The 22,444-nt window shown below is 42.6% G+C and overlaps 1 protein-coding gene across 8 annotated transcripts in view; it reads right to left on the bottom strand.

Moving 5' to 3' along the window:
• ATAD2B (ATPase family AAA domain containing 2B) overlaps nt 1–22,444 on the bottom strand; it is a 177,308-nt gene that overhangs the window by 114,659 nt on the left and 40,205 nt on the right. For 5 of the 8 annotated variants that reach the window (XM_073335846.1, XM_073335845.1, XM_073335841.1 and 2 more), the window contains 6 exons: nt 19,379–19,495; nt 17,923–18,019; nt 5,041–5,139; nt 2,722–2,833; nt 2,154–2,269; nt 205–379 (listed from right to left, as the gene is read on the bottom strand). In XM_073335846.1, the coding sequence (XP_073191947.1) occupies nt 205–379; nt 2,154–2,269; nt 2,722–2,833; nt 5,041–5,139; nt 17,923–18,019; nt 19,379–19,495 (716 nt within the window). The remainder of the gene's footprint in view (nt 1–204; nt 380–2,153; nt 2,270–2,721; nt 2,834–5,040; nt 5,140–17,922; nt 18,020–19,378; nt 19,496–22,444) is intronic. The other 3 variants (XM_073335847.1, XM_073335843.1, XM_073335844.1) reach the window with 1 other exon arrangement.

Genomic DNA, 22,444 nt, shown 5'->3' with positions numbered 1-22,444 from the left:
TAGATACAATGCAATACAATTTCATCACTATTCCTCTACATTTTCATCTAAATTTAAAACTCTAGCAAATACTTCCCCCTGTACTGTAACTTATATAAAAGTTTCCTTTTATCCAAAGACAATTTTGGCTGCATGAAACACATTGCAATGAAAAATATTATACAGAAAAAAAAATATATCAAAAGTATCTGAACATCTTCTAACCTGATCGAAGAGGAGACGAAGTTGCCTTTCAGATTCACCAACCCACTTGCTGAGACAATCTGCTCCTTTTCTCATAAAGAAAGCCACCTTTTTGTCTCCTTGACTGCATTCATTAGCTAGAGCTCTAGCTACCAAGGTTTTACCTGTTCCAGGAGGACCATAGAACAAACAGCCCCTGAAGATAAATGGATCAATATTATGGTCACAAAATTTATTTTATGTCTCTTGTAAAACTTCAAGATAGGGAGCCCAGAGAAGAAAAAAAAGACTAATCTTTTCATCATTACTTGGCACATTTAAGTTGATCTTAGATTTTGTAAGATGCCACAAACTAAAAGAAATGAAAAACTATTAAGCTGAGTCTTGTATTTTGTATTATTAGTTTTTTCTTCCTCATTTAAAATTTTGTGCTACATCAGAATTTAAATTTGTTTCCGCATACATGTTTCATAACATGAAACGTGCAAGTTTTGTTTCATGCTTTCAAATTATTACATATTTGCTTTGTACAGCACACAGTAATCCGGTGGATATTAAGAATCTAAAGGGTTATTTTATATCAGGTAGATACTTCAAATGTTAAACCTGCAAAAACACCAGAGCTAGTTCACTGATATTTGCTTACACAGAAGTAGATTCTAATGCTAGTTTCTTAAAATTAAAAAAGTCTTTAATTAAATTCCCAATTCACAAAGTTTCCACATATCTTTTTAAGCTCCTCAAATGCCTGTCCATAAGGATTAAAACCAGAATACAAATGTTATTTAAAGATTGCTTCCATAAAAGAAACACTGACATTCAATTTGACTTTAAATAAACCCACCAATTTTCATTACACTAAAAACAAAAGAATGCAGCTGGCTTAATCATATTGGGGGGGAGGTTCTTTAATTTTTGTTTTTACATGAACCTCAATATTTTTAATAGCCTTCTTATAAAGCATGTATGCTCCTTTCATATCCTCAAGAGATCACTTTTCTTCTTTACAAATAAATAAGTTTTGACTAATGCCAGCATGACAGGAACAATACAGCTAGGGATTCCAGTCTGCTTTGTACAACAACATTGTCAATTAAGTTCTATTCGCAGAAAAACATTTATACTACCTGCTAATTTTTTTATTCTGCAACTTGGTTAAGTCAGAACAGTGTCTTTCACTTAAGACTCTCAGGCAAGAGGCAATTAATCATTCAAAAAATTGTCATGTTCTCCAACTGGTTCCTCCCACTGGTTTCCCCTACCCAGTTGAATCCTTCAATAGCAGGATGTCTGTTTTGGGACTTGGCTAAACCAGCACAAAATTAGTAACAAAAACAGTTTGTGTGACTTGGCTGCCTCAAGTTCATTGAAAACCTGCTGGCAAAATCATCTCTTGCCCATTGCTTCAACACTTATCTGGCCATCAGTCATATCTCAGACTCTATTCCACTGTGCATTAAACTTACTGTCCTTGTTTCAAGGCCCTGTATCACACACAGCCTTGATTAATTTTCTGATCTGGTCTCTTCTAGTGTCCCCTCAACCCTGCTCTGTCAATAACACCAGTTCAATAACTCTTTTGTCTTCTTTTTCCAGAATTGTCTCCATGCCATCATGCTGCTGATTATGACTGGAAACATGCTTCCAAAATTAATGTCAAAGCTCCAACCTTCACCTCATTGAAAAAAAAAAAGTTCACTTCTGCAGCAGCTTGCAAAAAAATATTTCTCTAATTAAACCACAAAGATACACCTGCCTCCTACAAGTAAAAGAGATCATCTATTTCTGTAATCCACGTCTTCTTTCCTCTCTAATCCTGGTGTATAGTATAATCCTCACTTGTCTATCCATCTTTTGTCCTTGTGTGCTCTTCAGAGAAAGGACCAGTCTTCTACATGTTATCCTATTAAGTACTTTTGGGGGGTGCAATAAAAAAAAACAACCCAGCAACGAAGAATAAAACCACCTACCTTGGTGGCTGAATTTTGAATTTTTCAAAGATTTCTGGATAGAGAAGAGGAAACACTACCATTTCCTTTAATGCATGGATATGGTGGCTCAATCCACCTATGCTATCAAAACGCACCTAAGAAAACACAAAACATGTAAAGCAACAACTTTCCAAAATAGAACTTATTTTTAACATAGCATATAAGCAAAAATGTATGTAACTAAAGCAGTAAAGTTTTCCCAAACTTAAAAATTCAAGTAAGAATCCACTGACTTTCAGAAATGCAATTATGTTTAGAGATAACCAGCAGAAGAAAAATATATTGTGAATATGATCTGTTTGCTTCTTTATGATGCATTTCACCAGAGAATTACACACAGACCAAAAGCAAGTGCTTTCTGGCCCAAAATTGGTGAATGGACAACACTTGGTGAACAGACAGACTAGTTAACAGCAACACATTGAGAGTTTATTTTGCATGCACTTCAACTCTGATTTTCACAAAGCTGCCAATTAGGATTTCTGATTAATCTTCATTATCTTAAATGCATAATTATAAAAAAGGAACAAGTCTTAACAAAATTTACCGATTTGTCAAGAATCATTGGATCTACATCTGCCAAACTTGCACCAACTTTTACTCGTTCTCGCAGGATTCCACTGGCTAAGTCTTCTGCTCTGAAATTCATAGGCAGACATCTGTTCAACAAAAGCAAGCAATTTAGGTTGATGTTGAATACATCAGCAATAAAACAAGTAAAGATGGCTGTAACTGTCAGAACTAGAAGAATAAGATACTAGTGTAGCTATCCCTCTCAAGCAAAATCAACATTAAGCTAAACAAGTTTGTTCCTGTCCCCTTCAACTTGACCCAACATATTTAAGATTATGATTCTTAAAACTACGAAGCAATTTTCAGTAACAGTGGTGAAATTCATTGGGTTAAGATAACATGAATGAAAAAGAAAGAACAAAAGTAGACACTCTCCGATGGATCACCAAGAATGAAGAAGAGTGAAAAAAAACATACATTCCAGGGCTGTCAAGATAATCAAAATTAAAGAGGACTAGAATGACCAAGATACTGTTCTTTAGTAATGACAGCCTGATGTACAAAGAGGTTCCTAAAATACAATGAAGATAACTTTATGATTCAAGAAGCAGAACCCAACCACAAAAGCTGTACTAAGATATATTTCTTAACCAACAAACACAACCCAACCCAACCAGGTGAAAACATGAAAAAAAGGAGAGCCTTACAATAAAGCAATCACAACTACTTAAATTTAGAGTGGTAAGGAAAGGGTTCACAGAAAGCAGCAGTCAAGAAAAACATATCTTGAAGAATTAATAAAACTAATTAATCCCCAATGAGAGGAAATTTGACCTACAAAGATTATTTTAACTTCTGCATGCTTGTTTAACTTCTTTATGAAGTATAAAGAAGCCCTAAAAACCTTATCATCTAAGGAGACATGATGATATGAGGAAGAATACAAACACAGAGGGAACAGACTGGGAGCCAGGAGGACAAAGGTTATTAATATAAGACAAAGCGCTCTTAAGCGATTGTGCACTTTTTTTTTTTTTTTTTTTTTTTTTTTTAAGACATTCCGGTTCTTAAAGGTTTTGTTCTTTTTTTTTTTTTAATGGTTTCAAGGTTCTTCAGGATGGAAGAGGGAGAGAAAGGAATGGCATGGTGGTGAGAAGAGGATAACAATGATCAGCAGAAGGAAGAGGAGATGGAGACAGAGAGCTTTGCTGACACAGTTTTTGTACTCATATAGTTAAAGCATCACAACCCTCTAGCATCAGCACAATTATATCAATATTTAGGTGTTTATCTTGGTATTACTTATAGAGATCCAAGAATTGTGTGGGGATCTGTGCTGAGAAGGAGAGGAAGGGAGGAGACAGGGGGGGGGGGGAGATGTAGGAATGAATGAGGGAAAGCTAGATGGGAGAGGAGCGTGGAAGGTGAGCTGGAAGTACAGGGGAGGGAGAGTATTGTATTGGTAGGCGAAGCTGTCAGACTGGGTAAGAACAGATCTGTTGGAAAGGATTGAGAGTGTCCATCTAAAATGCAAGCAGAAATCTGAAGAATATGACACAAGAAAGGTTTGGTTGGCACCCAGTGTCACGGCTGGAAAAGACCTCCATGGGGATGGGGCTTTAAGACAACTCCCAGAACTCATACTGCTTGTCTACAGTCTACGGAAGTATAAACAACAAAGAGGGTCTTGGGGCCCCAGACAGCCCCCCAGTCTAGTAACAGGACCTTTTCAGCCCCATCTGATAAAATGAGGAATTTGTTATTTCTGTGTTAAGTTATCACCATAGTACCTTTTACATTTTAGATTAGGAGTGGCCAACCTGAGCCTGAGAAAAAGCCAGAATTTACCAATGTACATTGCCAAAGAGCCACAGTAATATGTCAGCAGCCCCCCCATCAGCTCCCACCGCCTTCCACCCACCAGCAGCCCCACTGATCAGCGCCTTTCCCTCCCTCCCCACACCTCCTGATCAGCTGTTTCATGCCATGTAGGAGACTCTGGTGGGAAGGAGCGAGGGCACGGCAGGCTCAGGGGAGGGGGCGGGGCCTGTGGCAGAGCCAGGGGTTGATCAGTGAGCACTTCAGTATTATATTGCATTATTTGTTCAGTAATATATTTGTATATTATATATTCTATTTTAATATTTGTTCAGTAACTAAAACAAGCCCCCCTCATTCTTCTGTTGTAAGTTAAATTTATTGAAGCTTCACAAGTAAGAGGTAACTTTTCTAAATAGTTTTCTGAATCAAACTATCACTTTTCACACTAACTAGACTATTACACCATAATTCTGCTTTTTCCTGCCAGGCCCATATAAACTGGCCCTCCCAAAGACTCAGCAAGTTGTGATACCTGTTCCTTGCTCTGGCCATGCTCTTAGACTTTCTCCTTTCAAAGCGTTCTTCATCTGAAGAGGTTGTATCACTGCTATGAATGGCATGTTTCTTTCTCCTATTTAAAGAGCAAATAAACATGCAGCTAATAATGCATTTCACTTTTTTTTAAAAAAAATGTTAAAACAAAATAAAAAGGATGTATGTAACAACACCATTCAAGTCTAGCAGACATTTTAGCAACTTCTTGTTCCGTAAATAGTTGGCATATCAAAACAGTCAGAGTGAAATTTCTGTCTTCTTATATTGTTCCACAGATGTCTGATTCCAACTTGAACATTTCTGAGAGGGAAGAAAGCCCTAGGGACATGTGGCTCATTGCACATCACCAAAATGGAAAAAAGTGAGCGATAATATCAAACATTTTCAAAGTTTAAGGTTTCTAATGGACCTGTCGTCTGATAAAACCTCCGAGCTACATCGCTCATCTCTCTCTGAAGCTAATAGAACACGAACATCAAGAGTATAATATCTTATCTATTTAAATTCCTTCTTTTTAAATTGCAGAGTTCTTATAAGTCTTATAGACCGTTTCTTTTTCTAAATGCTTTTCATACTGAACAATAAAATATTTTTAGAAATTGTTTATATTGTACTTGCAATTCCGAAGTAAGGAAAAATAAAATGGGCAATACAGGTTATTGCTCAAAATCCATACAGGTAACTTCTCTTCATTTGAGTACAGTAACCTAGAGAAAACTCTTTGAAAAGACTGTTTTAGACCCTAGACAGAAACATATAAAAACAGACAAATGCAGTTTGAATTTAGGCTGCTAAAAAAAGCTGTTTCATTTATATTTGTGTGAAGTAACAGGAGCATCTGGCTGCCGGACAGAGTAGCCAGAGACGTAATTGCCAAGGATCTTTCAGTGGATATAGAGTTCCATCACCTACATGAATGTGATAACTGCATTTTTTTCAGCTATTCTAGCTGAGACACAAATAAAGCCAGCCAAATTCAACAATCTGACCACCAAGAGAAATCAGACAGGAAAGTATGTCACTATGGCCGTTTTTATGGAAGACTCTACAACAGCATTAAACAGGATAAAATGGAAAGGCAAAGTAGACCAGATAAAGTTGCAGGGAGGCAGTGATCACTGTCTTTGGGATCCCTGCCATAAATTTGGAATCTAAGAGATATTACTACCATCTTAAAGAGGACTATGGACTGCTGCGCTGGGCATCACAAAATGGGGAAGAGATGGCCAGCCCTCTGTGGAGATAGAGGCGGTTAGGGACTATTTAGAAAAGCTGGACGTGCACAAGTCCATGGGGCCGGACGAGTTGCATCCGAGAGTGCTGAAGGAATTGGCGGCTGTGATTGCAGAGCCACTGGCCATTATCTTTGAAAACTCGTGGCGAACCGGGGAAGTCCCGGATGACTGGAAAAAGGCTAATGTAGTGCCAATCTTTAAAAAAGGGAAGAAGGAAGATCCTGGGAACTACAGGCCAGTCAGCCTCACCTCAGTCCCTGGAAAAATCATGGAGCAGGTCCTCAAAGAATCAATCCTGAAGCACTTGCATGAGAGGAAAGTGATCAGGAACAGCCAGCATGGATTCACCAAGGGAAGGTCATGCCTGACTAATCTAATCGCCTTTTATGATGAGATTACTGGTTCTGTGGATGAAGGGAAAGCAGTGGATGTATTGTTTCTTGACTTTAGCAAAGCTTTTGACACGTTCTCCCATAGTATTCTTGTCAGCAAGTTAAGGAAGTATGGGCTGGATGAATGCACTATAAGGTGGGTAGAAAGCTGGCTAAATTGTCGGGCTCAACGGGTAGTGATCAATGGCTCCATGTCTAGTTGGCAGCCGGTATCAAGTGGAGTGCCCCAAGGGTCGGTCCTGGGGCCGGTTTTGTTCAATATCTTCATAAATGATCTGGAGGATGGTGTGGATTGCACTCTCAGCAAATTTGCGGATGATACTAAACTGGGAGGAGTGGTAGATACGCTGGAGGGGAGGGATAGGATACAGAAGGACCTAGACCAATTGGAAGATTGGGCCAAAAGGAATCTGATGAGGTTCAATAAGGATAAGTGCAGGGTCCTGCACTTAGGACGGAAGAACCCAATGCACAGCTACAGACTAGGGACCGAATGGCTAGGCAGCAGTTCTGCGGAAAAGGACCTAGGGGTGACAGTGGATGAGAAGCTGGATATGAGTCAGCAGTGTGCCCTTGTTGCCAAGAAGGCCAATGGCATTTTGGGATGTATAAGTGGGGGCACAGCGAGCAGATCGAGGGACGTGATCGTTCCCCTCTATTCGACATTGGTGAGGCCTCATCTGGAGTACTGTGTCCAGTTTTGGGCCCCACACTTCAAGAAGGATGTGGATAAATTGGAGAGAGTCCAGCGAAGGGCAACAAAAATGATTAGGGGACTGGAACACATGAGTTATGAGGAGAGGCTGAGGGAGCTGGGATTGTTTAGCCTGCAGAAGAGAAGAATGAGGGGGGATTTGATAGCTGCTTTCAACTACCTGAAAGGGGGTTCCAAAGAGGATGGCTCTAGACTTCTCAATGGTAGCAGATGACAGAACGAGGAGTAATGGTCTCAAGTTGCAGTGGGGGAGGTTTAGATTGGATATTAGGAAAAACTTTTTCACTAAGAGGGTGGTGAAACACTGGAATGCGTTACCTAGGGAGGTGGTAGAATCTCCTTCCTTAGAGGTTTTTAAGGTCAGGCTTGACAAAGCCCTGGCTGGGATGATTTAACTGGGAATTGGTCCTGCTTTGAGCAGGGGGTTGGACTAGATGACCTTCTGGGGTCCCTTCCAACCCTGATATTCTATGATTCTATGGCTTAAATACATAATGCCTCCAACCTGCCTTTTTTCTTACAGGCACAAGGAAAGTACAGAGAAGAAATGGTTACTTATCCTGGGCAGTAACGGTAGTTCTTCGAGGTCTCTCTCTCTACGGGTGCTCCACGCAAGGTGTGCTAGCGCCCCCTGTGCCTTTGATTGGAGGTTTCTCCTAGAAGAGTTTATTCGGCCTGCACATACATGCTAGTCAGCCTCATGCCCCATGCCGTTGTTACACAGCACCGCACGGGCAAACCAACCTCAGATCCTTCTCTACCGCAAGGCTCCATAGCAGAGAGGAAGGAGGATGGGTTGTGGAGCACCACTAAGAACACATCTTGACGAACCAGTTACTGTACAGGGTGAGTAACCATTTATTTGAGTAGTATCCCTACGGGTGCTCCACTCTAGTGACTATCGAGCAATTCCCTTTAAGGCAGGGGCAGCTTTGGTGTCGAGTCCAGTGCCAAAGAAACTACAGCCTAGCCAAACATAGTAGCAGCAGTGTCACAAGTTATAGCAGTGTTTGGCAAACATATGTGTAGACACCGAAGTAGTAGCCTCACATACCTCAATATGGGAATATTCTTGAGGAATGCCACAGAGATGGAAATGAACCTTGTAGAAGGAGTACATATATTCAAAGGTGTTTGAATATCGCAACATTTGTACCTAGACTTAATGGGAGCCAGATACCCACTTGGAAAGTTTTTTATTAGAGATTGCAGACCCTTCTGACTTATCTGCTAGTAAGACAAACTTATCTGTGGGTCTTTCTGAAGGGCTTTGTCCTATCCAAACAGAAGGCAAGGGCTCCCCTGATGTCCAGGATGTGCAGCAGTGCCTCCTGGTTATCTAGATGTGATTTGGGGTGGAAGAATGGAAGGTGAATCGGTTGGTTAATATGAAACTCAGAAGAAACTTTAGGTAAAAATTTGGGATGGAGTTGCAGCGTGATCTTGTCCTTAAAAAAATACTGTAAAAGGGGGCATGTTATCAGGGCCCCTATTTCCCCAACCTGTCATGTCAATGTGATGGATATCAGGAATGCCTTCTTAACTAATGAACAGAGCAGTGAGCAGGTAGCCATCAGCTCAAACAGTTGTGTTCTGAGGCATTTATGGAACAGAATGAGGTCCCAATCAGAAGCTGGACTGGTGGAGAGAGATTTCCAAGTCCCCTGAGGAATCTCGCTGATGTTTGGTGGCAAAAATGGTGGCGCGGAGGGGGGGAGGGGGGAGAATGAAAAGCAGTGATGGCTACCAGGTAGGCTCTTATGGGGCTCATCAACAGTCCTGACCTTTTTAGAGTCAGGATGTAGTCCAGTATATCTTGCAGTAATGAGGTCATATCAACAGACAAATCTTGTCCATTTTTGAGAGTGCATAGCAAGTAGACTGTTACCTGCTCAGAGTAAGTAAAAAGAGTACTACTACAAAGCAGGAAAGTCTCTAATCCTGTGAATCATCAACGAATCATGTTTTGAGAAAAAGCACTGTGATATTGAGGTGAAGGATCTTCCCGCCTTCCTGGGAGAGGAAATGAGGCACAGCATGAAGAGTGATTGGTGACCAAACAGCCAGCTGTACAAGGTAAGGAAACCACATTTGTCTGGGCCAAGTCATAACTATTTGGATGACTCTGGCTTTGTCTCTTTTATTTTGAGCATAACTTTGGCTTTTAGAGGAGATGGTGGGAACGCACACAGGTGAGTTGACGACCAATAAAGGTGAAAATCATCCCACAAGGACTGGTGACCCAGTCCGCCTCTTGAGCAAAACTGGGTACATGTCTTGTTTAACTCTGTGGAGAACAAGTCTATCTGAGGGGTGCCCCATTAATGGAATATGTGGTGTAATATGCTGGGGTCTATTTCCCACTCATGGTCTTGAAAGAATACTAAGAGCATCCACGGTCACATTCTCAACCACTGTGATGATGATCTGGTTGCATATGCACCAATTTCAAAGCTTGACAGTCTTGGCGCAGAAGAAGGGGGATCTTGCTTCTTCTTGCCAACTGATGTAAAACATGCATGATAAGTTGTCCATTATGACCTTCATGTGTTTGACCCTGATAAGGGGTAAAAACTGGAGACGGGGCATCTGACCGCTCTGAGTTCCAGGAGGTTGATGGGTAGCATAGTCTCTTGCAACGTCCACTCACCCTGAGTCATGTGAGTGTTTAGCTGAACTCCTCACTTTAGCAGAGACACATCCATCATTATGATGACCATCCATTGCGGGAGGATGTGCAAATGGGACTCCTGCACACACACTGTGATGGTCTTTCCATCAGTTGAGGGATTGTTTTACAGAGGTGGGTATGGAAAGAAGCATATTTAAATGGCGTCTGGTGAATAAACAGTTCTGAGCCACCCCTGAAGAAAGTGCATTCTGAGTTTTGAGTGTTCTAGGACAAAGGTGCTGGCTGCCACGTGCCCCAGCAGCTGAAGACTGTTCTTGACTGGAGTTTGGGGGCCGAACTTATTTATGTTGGCTATGCTGGAAAGGGCCACAAAGCTGTGCAGAGGAAGGAAGGGTCTTCTGTTACTGAATCAAGATGTACCTGCACAGGGGTCAAAGTGAATTTTTGAATGTTCAATTGCAGGCCCAATTCAAAGAAGAGATCTATCACCTCGGAAGTTACCCGAGCCATTGGTTCCAGGGAGCGACCTTTCAGCAGCTACTTGTCCAGGTATGGGACTACTAAAATACCTTTCCTATGGAGCTGCACTGCTACTTTTGACATAACTTTTCAAAAGTGCCTCGGGGCAGACGACAGTCAAAAGGAGTACACTCAGTATTGAAAGTGGTCCTGGCCAACAGTGAAACGTAGGTATGACATTGGCAGACCAGATCATACCAGAGTGTATTCAGTCCAATTCACTTGTGTATTAGTATAGATCAAAATGATTGTTGAAAGTAGAAGAGTGCATTTGATGTTTAGACTTCATGAAAGTAATGGGACGTTACTTGCACTGTATACCCCTGTAACTAAAATAAGCCATCAAAGAAGCCGTGTGGAATGCTAATGAAGGACTTCAACAGAAAAGTGCTATTTCCAAAGAAAGTGGCCATTGTGTGCGATACCCAGAGGTCAAAAGACTCAAAGTGCATTCCCCACTCACCGCCATCAAAGGAAAAGCCCACATGGGCTCAGCTGGTTTTCTGTCAAAAGAAGTATGGATTCAAGGAAAGATGTTTCATCTCTGGACTCTTACAGGGAAATGTATCAGATGCAAAGCAGAAGTCCGCAGAGACAATCTGGGTACCCTGAAAAGATTCTGCAACCATTTGGAATTACAAACTGTGACTCACGCATATTTTATAGATATACATATAAAAAACCTCAATAACTCATTTCCTTTTCTTAACTAATAAATCTTTAGTTAATTTACTATAGAATTGGTTGCCAGTGTTGTCTTTGTTGTAAGATCTGGAGTACCAACTGATCTGGAGTAAGCGACTGGTCTATGGGACTGGGAGCAACCTGATGTGGTAGGATTTTTGGTTTAACTGACCATTAGTTCAGTTTGTCTGAGTGGCAAGATAGACTGGAGAGTCTAAAGGGAAGCAGTCGGGGCAAAAGACCTATCTGGCTTCAAGATTAAACTCAATAAGTTTATGGAGGAGATGGGATGATGGGCTAACATGATTCTGGCAATTAATTGATCTTTAACTATTCATGGTAAATAGGCCCAATGGCCTGTGATGGGATGTTAGATGGGGTGGGATCTGAGTTACTACAGAGAATTCTGTCCTAGGTGTCTGGCTGGTGAATCTTGCCCACATGCTCAGGGTTCAGCTGATTGCCATATTTGGGGTCGGGAAGGAATTTTCCTCCAGGGCAGATTGGAAGAGGCCCTGGGGGTTTTTCACCTTTCTCTGTAGCATGGGGCATGGGTCACTTGCTGGAAGATTCTCTGCACCTTGAAGTCCTTAAACCATGATTTGACGACTTCAATAGCTCAGACACAGGTGAGAGATTTATTACAGGAGTGGGTAGGTGAGATTCTGTGGCCTGCATTGTGCAGGAGGTCAGACTACATGATCATAATGGTCCCTTCTGACCTTAATATCTATGAGTCTATGATGTGGTGTGATTTTTGGTTTAACTGACCATTAGTTCAGTTTGTCTCAGTGGCAAGATAGACTGGAGAGTCTAAAGGGATTGACTGACTCCATGGTAAGACTGGTATAGCTAATGATCCAACCAGCAGACCAAATTCAGTGATGAATCCTGTTCACTTGCTACCGGAGGCATGTTGCACATAAGCTAAGACAACATGTTACTGGCTTGATGAAATTTAATTGTAGACCGTACCACCAGCTTGGGATGTCTGCCCTGTTTTCTGGTCATCTGCCCTGAGGCAGGAACTCTCAGTTGTGAGCCACTCCAGAGAGCAAGAATAGTTTGTTGGGATCTCTGAACCATCTGGGACTAGTTGAGCATTCTCTTGTAGATGGGTGGATAACAGTATGGAAATATGCATATTGAAGGTTGAGGGATGAAAACCAATCCCCTTACTCTAGTGACAGGATCATCACCGCAGGTGTCACCATTTTGAACTTCTGTGCATTCATATAGGTGTTGAGTAGCCTCAAATCTGGGATACCTCCATGTTTTTTTGGTGCCAGAAAATATCTTGAATAAAACCCCTTTCCTCTGTGGTGCATGGGGTTTGGTTCTATAGCTCCCAAGTGTGAAAGAGCCTATTTCTTAACGAAGCAAGCTCTCATGAGAGTGGTCTCTGAAGAACAACAGGGAAGGGGGGTATGTTGGGTAAAGTGGATGGTGTATCCTGTTGAGATGATCTTCAAAACCCACTTGTCTGAAGTGACTGACTCCCAAGCCCTCCTGAAGTGGTAAAGATGGTCACTGAAGGGAGGAAGGCAAGTGACTCAGTGCAGCTGAAGAGAATGAAAATGGTAATTCAGGCCCTCAACCAGCTGTCAAAATTGCTACTTGGAGGTGTGATGTGGGAGGCTCAGAAGTAGACTGTTTCCTTCGCTGGAATCTGGGTCTCTTTTGATGCTGTTTTACATGGCTTCCGGGAGGTAAGGAATTGAGCAGGATGGGATCTCTGAGCCATCTGGAACTAGTTGAGCTTTCTCTGTAGGTGGGTGTATAAATACCAAGAGAAAGTAAGGTATCCCTAGAGTCCTCTAACATTTGCAGAGATTTGTCCAGGCTGTCCACAAACAACTTAGACCCACCAAAAGGAAGGTGCTCCACCATATTCTGGACCTCTTTTGGAAATCTGAAGAGTTCAAGCCAGAATGTCCTTCTCATAACTACCACTGCAGCGATCAAATGGGCAGCAGTATCAGCGGCATCGAGGGAGGCTTGTAGACATGTTCTGGCAAGTAGCTGGCCCTCTGCAATAACTGTGTTAAGTTGATCCCTGAGCTCTGCTGGTAGGTGGTCAACAAAAGAGTTCATTTTGGTATAGTTTTGTGATTGTATTTTGTCATTTGCACCTGGTAAATGGCAATTCTAAATTGGAAGGACACTGAGGAATATGATCTTTTTCATGAGGCATATTTTTAGCGTAGTGCCTCCTTTCATGTTCATTAACTGCATCGACTGCCAAGGAGTTAGGTGAGGGATGAGAAAATAAAAATTTGGAGTCCTCTGCTGGGACATAATACTTCTTATCCACCCTCCTGCATGCAGTAGCTGGAGTGTGCCAGACTGTCTTCTCTGGGTCCAGAAGAGCATCATTGACAGGCAAAGCTAAGTGGGTAGAAGCGGGTGAATAGAGGATATCAAGCAGCTTATGAGGAAGTTCTTTAACCTCCTTGAGGGAGAACTGCAAGGAGTCAGCAATTCTCTTGACCAGGACCTGGAACTGCTTGAAATCATCCACCAAGGATGGAGGAAGAATCATAATAGCTTCATCTGGAGAGGATGATTAAATGTTGGCTGCACGAGAGACCTCTTCATCAGTACTAGCATCCTGCTCCTCAAAAGATTTCTTGTCTCTGGAGGGACAAGATGATGCAGGTTGCCTCTCTCTGTGAGGAGTGATGGTTAGGGCCCTACCAAATTCACGGCCACGAAAAACATGTCACGGACTGAAATCTGGTCTCCCCCTCTCAAATCTGGTCTTTTGTGCGCTTTTACCCTATGCTATACCGATTTCACCGGCGAAAGACTAGAGTTTTTCAAATTGGGGGTCCTGACCCAAAAAGAAAGTTGCAGGGGGTGCGAGGTCGCAAGGTTCTTTCAGGGGGGATTGTGGTATTGCCACCCTTATTTCTGTGCTGACTTCAGAGCTGGGTGGCTGCAGAGTGGCAGCTGTTGGCTCTCTGAACGCAGTGCCCAGCCAACAGCCGTGCAGAAGTAAGGGTGGCAATGCCATACCATGCCATTCTTACTTCTGCGCAGCTGCTGGTGGTGGCTCTTCCTTCGAGCTGGGCTCCCAGCCAGCACTGCCATCTGTAGCAGCACAGAAGTAAGGAGAGCAGTATCGCAATCCCTCCTACGATAACCTTGCAACCCCCCCCAAACTTCCTTTTGGCTCAGGACCCCAACAATTTCAACTTTGTGAAATTTCAGATTTAAATAACTGAAATCATGAAAATTGCTGTTTTTAAAATCCTAGAACTGTGAAATTGACCCAAATGGACCATGAATTTGGCAGACCCCTACTGATGCTCAATGCCCTGGAGAATTGTTGGTGATGGGACCTTTGGCTAGCCTAATATGGCCAAGAAGGAGGTGCATAAGGTGGAGGTGGCACCCACAGGTGCTCATACCAGCGACATGTTGGTTGGAAACTTGTACCACGAGTAGTTATAGTCTCATCAAAAACTTCTGGAAAGGAGCCTCTATCGGACTGAGAGAACCCTGAGTTGATATTTGAGACACCAAGGCAAGGTCTTCATCAGCATCCTTTTTCTCAAACTCACTCTGGAAAGATGGAGCGCCTGGACATCTGAGGTGAACCCGTCGTTACCGGTGAACTTCAGGTGATCTTTATGTTCTCAGTACTGACAGCATGTTGGAACTGAGCAGTAGAGAATCGGGTGTCCCCTCAGATACAGCCAGGTCTCAGGGAAAATGGAACTCCTGCGAGTGTGTCATGGGTACTGAGTCTGTGGTCTCCATCAAGGTGATAATAGCTGAGGACACTAACAGTACTGGGGGTCTCGGGTTCTCCAAGGGAAGTGTTTTCGTAGCCTGATAGGGCTTCTTCAATATCGAGGAAGAGTTCTTCTTGCCACCTTAATCTGTTAACCGTACTAATGATCAAAGAAAGCTTTGCAGTCTTTCAGTGTAGCGGTGCCCTGGGTACCTGAGGAACCAGCAGCCTCATGGGTACCTGAATGGAGAGCAGATGGTGCCAGAGTAGCTGAAGACAGACCGACAGACAGACCGACCGACCATCTCGCCTTTTTAGAGGTAGATTCCCTACCTGGTGAGGCCAGGGCATGGTCCTTGAGGACTTCTGTGAGGAGTCTTGCATCTTCCTCTTAGATGACCTGGAGGAGTGGGGCTCCAATATCATGGAGGCAGAAGATTTGCTTGGAGACCGGTATACAGGAGGGAACCCTTGGCCCAGGTCAGAAGCCAGACGTAAAGAGCTCTCGGTCATGAGAAGACAAAGTTTTATCTCCCTGTTTTTTCTGGCTCGGTATTTCAGTGCCAGACAGATGTGCATTTCCCCAAGGCAACAGATGCAGCAGGAGTGCCCATCACTTACCAGGATCACCTCCCAGCACAACAGAGACAGACAACATTTGAAGCTGGGAGACCTGGCTAGAACATCCCAGTGAACAAGAACTGCTAACCAGTATCTATCTAAATATAATATATAATAGAGATTTTTTTTTAAAAAAAATTTATAACTAGAAAGCTAAAATTACTACTATTACTACTACTACTACTACTAACTAAATAACTAAACCAGGGGTTCTCAAACTTCATTGCACCATGACCCTCTTTTGACAATAAAAATTACTTCACGACTTCAGGAGGGGGGACCAAATTTGAGCCTGCCCAAGCCCCACTGCTCTGGGTGGGAGGGCCAAAGCCCAAGCCCAAGGGCGGGCAGGGGGCCTGCAACCGGAGTCCTGCCATCCAGGGCTGAAGCCCCAGGCATTGGCTTCAGCCCTGGGTAGTGGGGGCTTGGGCTTCAGTAAGTCTAAGCCAGTCCATTCAAAGCGAGTTGCGACCCACTTTGGGGTCCCGACCCACAGTTTGAGAACCGCTGAACTAAACTAATGATAATAACTACTACGACTAACTACTACAATAAGAAATGAGGGCAAAGTTGAGGAAATCTCAACGGGGATAACTGCCAGAGCTCCCCTCTCAGACCAAAGTGGTTGAGAAGGAACTGAGGCGGTTCATCACTGCAGGGCTACATAACGATGACATGGGACACGGGCCTAACTAGCACACATACACAGGCCAAATGGATACTGCTATGAGAAATCTCTGATCAGAAGATTAAGGGGAGCTAGCAAACACAGAGTGGAGCACCCATAGGGGCACTACTCAAAGAAGAGCATCTGTTCAAGAAATGCTTTGTCACCATTTCATTTAAAGAGATAAAATAACTTGGCTGAAACTAATGGACAAAATCCTTTTTAAAATCAGGTCTTTAAAAACAACATTTTTTCATCATACAAACAACACAGGAAATTATTCAAACTGAAAGAATTTTAAGCATTATTTATTTGTTTCCCATATTCACACTCTACTCTTCTGTCAGCTTGGACAAGAAGAAGAAAACTGCCAATTTCAATGTGGTCTACAATCAGTTTCTACTTCATTTCACTTAAAAGGTAGAACAGGATCATGATATTATATTTGGTTGCAAACACCACAGGAGGCCTTTTTGTTTAAAAAAAATTCTATTAATTTAAGTTCATAGAAAGCTCATTTTTACAAACTCTAAGGCTCCAGCCCATGCATCTGCACTGCAATTTTATAGTCCGAGAACCCAAGTCCCACGAGCCCAAGTCAGCTGACACAGGCCAACCACGGGTGTTTTATTGCAGTGTAGACATACTCTAATATAGCACTATTAGAGACTGCTACAGTATACAGATACACAGCTCTTTCAAAGAACCTGTATCACACCCGCTATTCCAGTCTTGGGCCTCTCCTGAGCTGAATGCTAATCACACAAAACTTCTACTTGGCATTATGATACAACCATGACGTTTATTTTCATATGTTTCCCAATCAGAATGTGATCCTAAGGCACAATCCAAGACCCATATATTCATGTGATCAAACTAAGGAATTCATTGCCTCAGAAAGTGGTTGACGCCAAGTACTTAAGATTCAATATGGGACTGGATATTTATAAGGCTATCAAGAATATCTAGATTTGTTGCAATGAATAACAATCTCGGAAGGGATATTAAACCTTGTGCTTTAGGGCTTAAGAACAGGATGAGACCTATGGTGAGGTCAGGTTATCCCAAATCCACCTACTGCAACGTTCTTACACCTTCTTCTGAAGCATCTGGTGCTGAGATACTGACAAGAGACAGGATACTGAAATAGAAGGACCTTGGGTCTGTTCCAGTCTCGTAATTCCTATGTTCCTATATACTTCTGCAATTAAAAGTTTTATTTCACACTAGACTGCTTCATACTATTATTCAGATTAACTAACCATCTTCCCATGAAAGTATTCAGCAATCATTGTATTTATAACACCCTAATGCTATTATACGGATTTCTTTTTATTAAACATAGGAAAATACAGCTAAATTGTTCTTCAATTATTTCCAGACAATACAAGAAAGAACAGGTTACAAACAGAAGATCTTTTAAAAAAAAAGACTTAGACCCCAAACCTGCAATGAGCTTTTCTATCTTACATAGGTTTTGGATGAACACAAGAGTCCACCTACATGAAGCTCAGTGCAAAATGAGAGCCTTACTTCTGATTCTTTGGGTTTAATAAGTATCACCCAGGGACAGAAAGTTTCAAAATACAACAGCTAACAAAATACGCTGAGGAAACACACATGTCTTCTACCTACAAAAAGTTTGTGATATTTACCTGATATGGCTTCTTCTTGCAGGAGATCTGTGAATATCAAACAGTGCATTTTCCCTCTTTTTTTGATGAGCTGGCACTGAGCAAAAAAGGTAACAGGCTTGAAACATCAAATACAAAAAAGGGTAATCACATGACAATCTACTTAAATGAAAATAAGTTGTTGTTTTGTTTTTTAAATGACAAATCTATACAAAAAAGTGCCTATCTTGAGCTCTAGGTGACTTTGCCGAAAATTAGAAACACCTCACCCAAAACCCAGCAAATAAGACCATAATGAAAATAAGCCCATATATATCCCTCTTCTTCACAATCCTCATCTTTTATTGTGACCCTGTCTCTCCAAAAGCCACATGAAGAAATGGGCTTTGAAGCATGCCCTCACTGTCAGAAAATTTGGATTATTTCAGATCAAGGGAAGGAATGAAAAAGATAGTGTGGTCTTTATGAGGGGCCTCCATTACCAGTTCCATCTCTTTTCAAACTCCTCAGCTGATTGCAGCTGTCACAATATAGCAGAGATAGAGAGATGGTTTTTCAAATAGGCAGAATTCATGCCACCACATTCTGCAACAGCTTCAGTTTCCATGTTGTTTTAAGGTGTACCCTTATGTGCAGTGCACAGTGGTAGTTTAATTGTGAAGTGATATATGCATGAACAGCAGCAAGATCTACATCCAAAAGAAATAGCTGCAATCTCTTATCTAGACGAAGACTGGAAAATGCTGCTTGTGATAAACTAACAGCACCAACGGACTCAACACTATCCCCAGTTACACACTCTAGTTATGAATGGTGGGCACACAAACTCACTCAGAGGAACAAACTTAACCATCACCATATCTTCCATTCTGATTTCCCCAACCTACCAGCATCACCATTTCCCTATCTAGATTGAGCTTTAACCAGTTAGCTCTTATCTATGTCCTCATCTACGCCAGACTCTAAGCCAGGCATGCAAGAGCAGTAGGTAGGTCAGATTAGAGAGTTATAGAACTGATAACACCACCACACTGAATATACCACAGTCTATGTTTCATTAACCTTCTCAGATGCCCCGTATACAAGTTGAACAAAAGGGGAAGCATGATGCAACCCCATGGAACTCTGCATAGAAGCTCCTTTAGGGATGAAAAGCAATTATCCAAATTCTCTCCCCTTGTCCATTGTTCCGACCAAGGCAACACAACAGAGCAGAAGCGTGTGACCTTTGGCGAGTCACTTAACAAGTCTGTGGCAGGTCCTGGAATAAAAACCTTCATTTCCTCATGTCCAACTGCATGCTTTAACAATCTGACAATGTTTATTCAGTAACCCAGAGAAACCAAGGCAAAACAATTACAATACTTAACAGTGAAAAATGTATGGTATCTTTGAGCTCTACCAAAGAGCAAGTCCACTAAAAGAGACATTAAAATCAATACGAGTAGAAAGGTCATCTATGGTCCTGATTCCTTACCTATTGGAGGTGCCTGGTACCTTTCCACAGTTTTTCTTTGCCTTAGATTATAAGGTCGATCATTTTCTTCTCCTTCTGCCTCTTCTACTTCTATATCTCCATCTTCCTCTTGAGATTCTAAAAAGAAAAAGCAAAACACATTTTGAACAGTTCTATTTCTTTATTTTTCAGAGCAACCTTGCCCCTCCCACGCTCTCCCCAAAAATAAGTCCACAAAAATAAATTCTAAATGCATAAGGATCATTTTCTTCACTAATTAGAACCACCACTGGGGGAAAATCTGTGGGATATTTTGCCAAATTGCCTACTGGCTTCTATAGGATTTTTTTTGTTTTGAAAAATCAGCAGGATATAACAATAATAAATGTAGTAGATTTCTACATATTTACAAAGTAGTTTTACATAAAATTAGTTTATTTTACCCAGTTTGGGGGTTGTTTTGTTTTTCATTTTAATAATAATAATCCCTTACCTACTTGAGATATGTGGCTGGTAAAATGAAGGCAGCTGGGAGACTAAAGAAGTTAGCCAGCTGGTAAGTATTTGTGGGGCACTTCTGTCTTACTGCTACTGATTAACTTTGGTGGGGAAAGGGACAAAAGAGAAGGACTTTCTGTGCTGGGAACTTGTTCGCAAGCGTGGTAGGACTCTGGGTTGGATGCTGTGTTTTGAAATCTAAGTTTGGTTGCTGAATGTCTGAAGAAGGTTGCCCTGCAGTTAGGTGAGTCAGCACCTGCTTTCTAGCAGGGCTTTTTGAAGGGCTCTACCTGGGCTCTTTGAAGAGAAAGAGCAGTTCAGTTTTTTGTGAACAGGCCAGTGATTACAGACAGCTGAGTGTGATGGGTTGAGTCACCCATTACAGCTGTGTGTAAGGCCCAGGATTTAACAAGCATGCAAGCTCTAAATGGCTGGTAAGACACATGGCTGGTGATGCAAAGCGAGTTAGCCAGATGGTATTTCTGGATCACTTCTGTCTTATTGCTATTGATTAACATTGACCACTACCCCATGTCACTCGTCCACGTGGGCACTAATGATACTACCAGGTCTGACCCTGAGCAGATCAGCAGTGACTACAGGGCTCTGGGAGCAAGGATGAAGGTTGTGTTCTTGTCCATCTTCATGGCTGAGGGTAAGGTCCCAGACAGGGGGACATGCATCCTGAAGATGAATGCATGTTGACACCATCTGTGCAACCAGGAAGCTTTCTCAACCATGAATGCTATTCCACGAAGGAGGACTGCTGGAAGGAGATGGGGTCCACCTACCCAGAAGGGAAAGAGCCGCTTCAAGCCCCAACTCACCCACACACCTACAGCACATATTACCCAACATGGAGAGAATTCTGAGCCCTGACCAAGCTGGCTTTCGCCGAGGCCATAGCACATGCGACCAAGTACTCATGATGACCACATTTGTTGAAAATGGCTTCCAGAGAAACTTGAAAACAGGCACTGTTTTCATCGATCTAACAGCAACATTCGATATGGTATGGCACACTGGCCTGCTCGTGAAGATATCACAGGTCCTGCTACCTTGGGTTACAGGCATCACTGAACTGTTCCTCCGTGATAGGCAATTCAGAGTCCATATGGGGGAGAAGAGGAGTGCTTGGAGACAAGGCAATGGGTTACCTCCCAGGTCTCTGTGCTTTCTCCAACCCTGTTCAACCTAAGTTTACATCAATGACCCGCCAACAACAGAGTCACAAAAGTTCATTTACGCAGACAACATCAGTTGCGGTACCCAGGCCCGGACATTCCACGAGCCTGATGCCACCTGAAACCGGGACATGACAAAGTTAGCTGACCACTGTAAGACTTGGCATCTCCAGCCAAGCATCATAAAAACAGTCTCCAGTTTGTTCCATCTTCATCACGCCAGTGCAACCCGAGAACTGAACGTTTATCTGAATGGTCAGAAGGTGAAGAATGAAGTAGAACCAGTCTATCTAGATGTGACTTTAGACCGCACACTGAGTTACCATGTCCACGTGAAGACGACAGCAGCTAAAGTTAAGATGTGCAACAATCTTCTTAGCAAACTGGCAGGTTCATCATGGGGTGATCTAACTTTGCGGATGTCAGCTCTTGCCACCTCACATTCGGTGGCCAAGTACTGCGCACCAGTTTGGAGTTGATCGTCACACACCAAACTGGTGAATACACAATTACATGCTGCCATGAGTATCATCTCCAGCACCCTGCGTCCGACTCCATTCCCATGGCTTCCAGTTCTGAGCAGTATTGCTCCTCCTCATATCAGACGAGAGGTTGCCACTGGCAAGTTGCTGGAGAAAGAACGCGCCAACCCAAGCCTGCCGCTGCACAATGACCTTTTTAAGCCACCAGCTGCACGTTGCTGTCACGTCACCCATTATGGTCTCATCTGCCACGCCAGGATGTGAGGGCGGAAACACTCTGGCGAGACGAATGAATATCTATTATAATCCCCAACCAGTCCCTTGTTGCTGACCCCACAATTTGCCCTCCTGGTTTTGACCTGCCCCATCACCGATGGTCCCTGTTGAACAGGTTCCGGACTGGGCAAGGCCTTTGTGCAGCCAAATAGTACCACTGGGGCCTTCATGACAGCCCTTTGTGCAGCTGCGTCACAACACAGATGATGCACATCGTCGATGAATGCCTGCTGACTAGGTTCAGTGATGGCCTAGAAGAACTGATCAAGCCACTGAAATGCCATTGCTTGGCTAGACGACTATGCACATGCCAAATAATTAAGCGAGGAAAGCTCTAAAGTAGGTTCAAAGAAGACAGGTGACAAAAGCCCACAGGTAAGCATAAAAAAGGCAACTGTAACAGAAGGCTAGATGTTTGGGGGAACTTCATGGGCGGGAGGCATGGAAAATTACAGTAGGATCTCAGGTGCAACAAGAGAATAATCAGCATAGGAATCTGCTCAGTATCTCAGATGTCAACACAAATGCCAAGGGTATGGGCAATAAACAGGAAGAACTGGAAATATAAATACACAGGCTAAATTATGACTTAACTGGCAGCATAGTGACTTGGTGGGATAAAACTCATGACTGGAATATTGGTATAG

The sequence above is a fragment of the Lepidochelys kempii genome, chromosome 3 (genome assembly GCF_965140265.1).
Source record: "Lepidochelys kempii isolate rLepKem1 chromosome 3, rLepKem1.hap2, whole genome shotgun sequence".
In the NCBI taxonomy this organism is placed as follows: domain Eukaryota; kingdom Metazoa; phylum Chordata; order Testudines; family Cheloniidae; genus Lepidochelys; species Lepidochelys kempii.
This window is presented reverse-complemented; position numbering and strand designations above follow the sequence as displayed.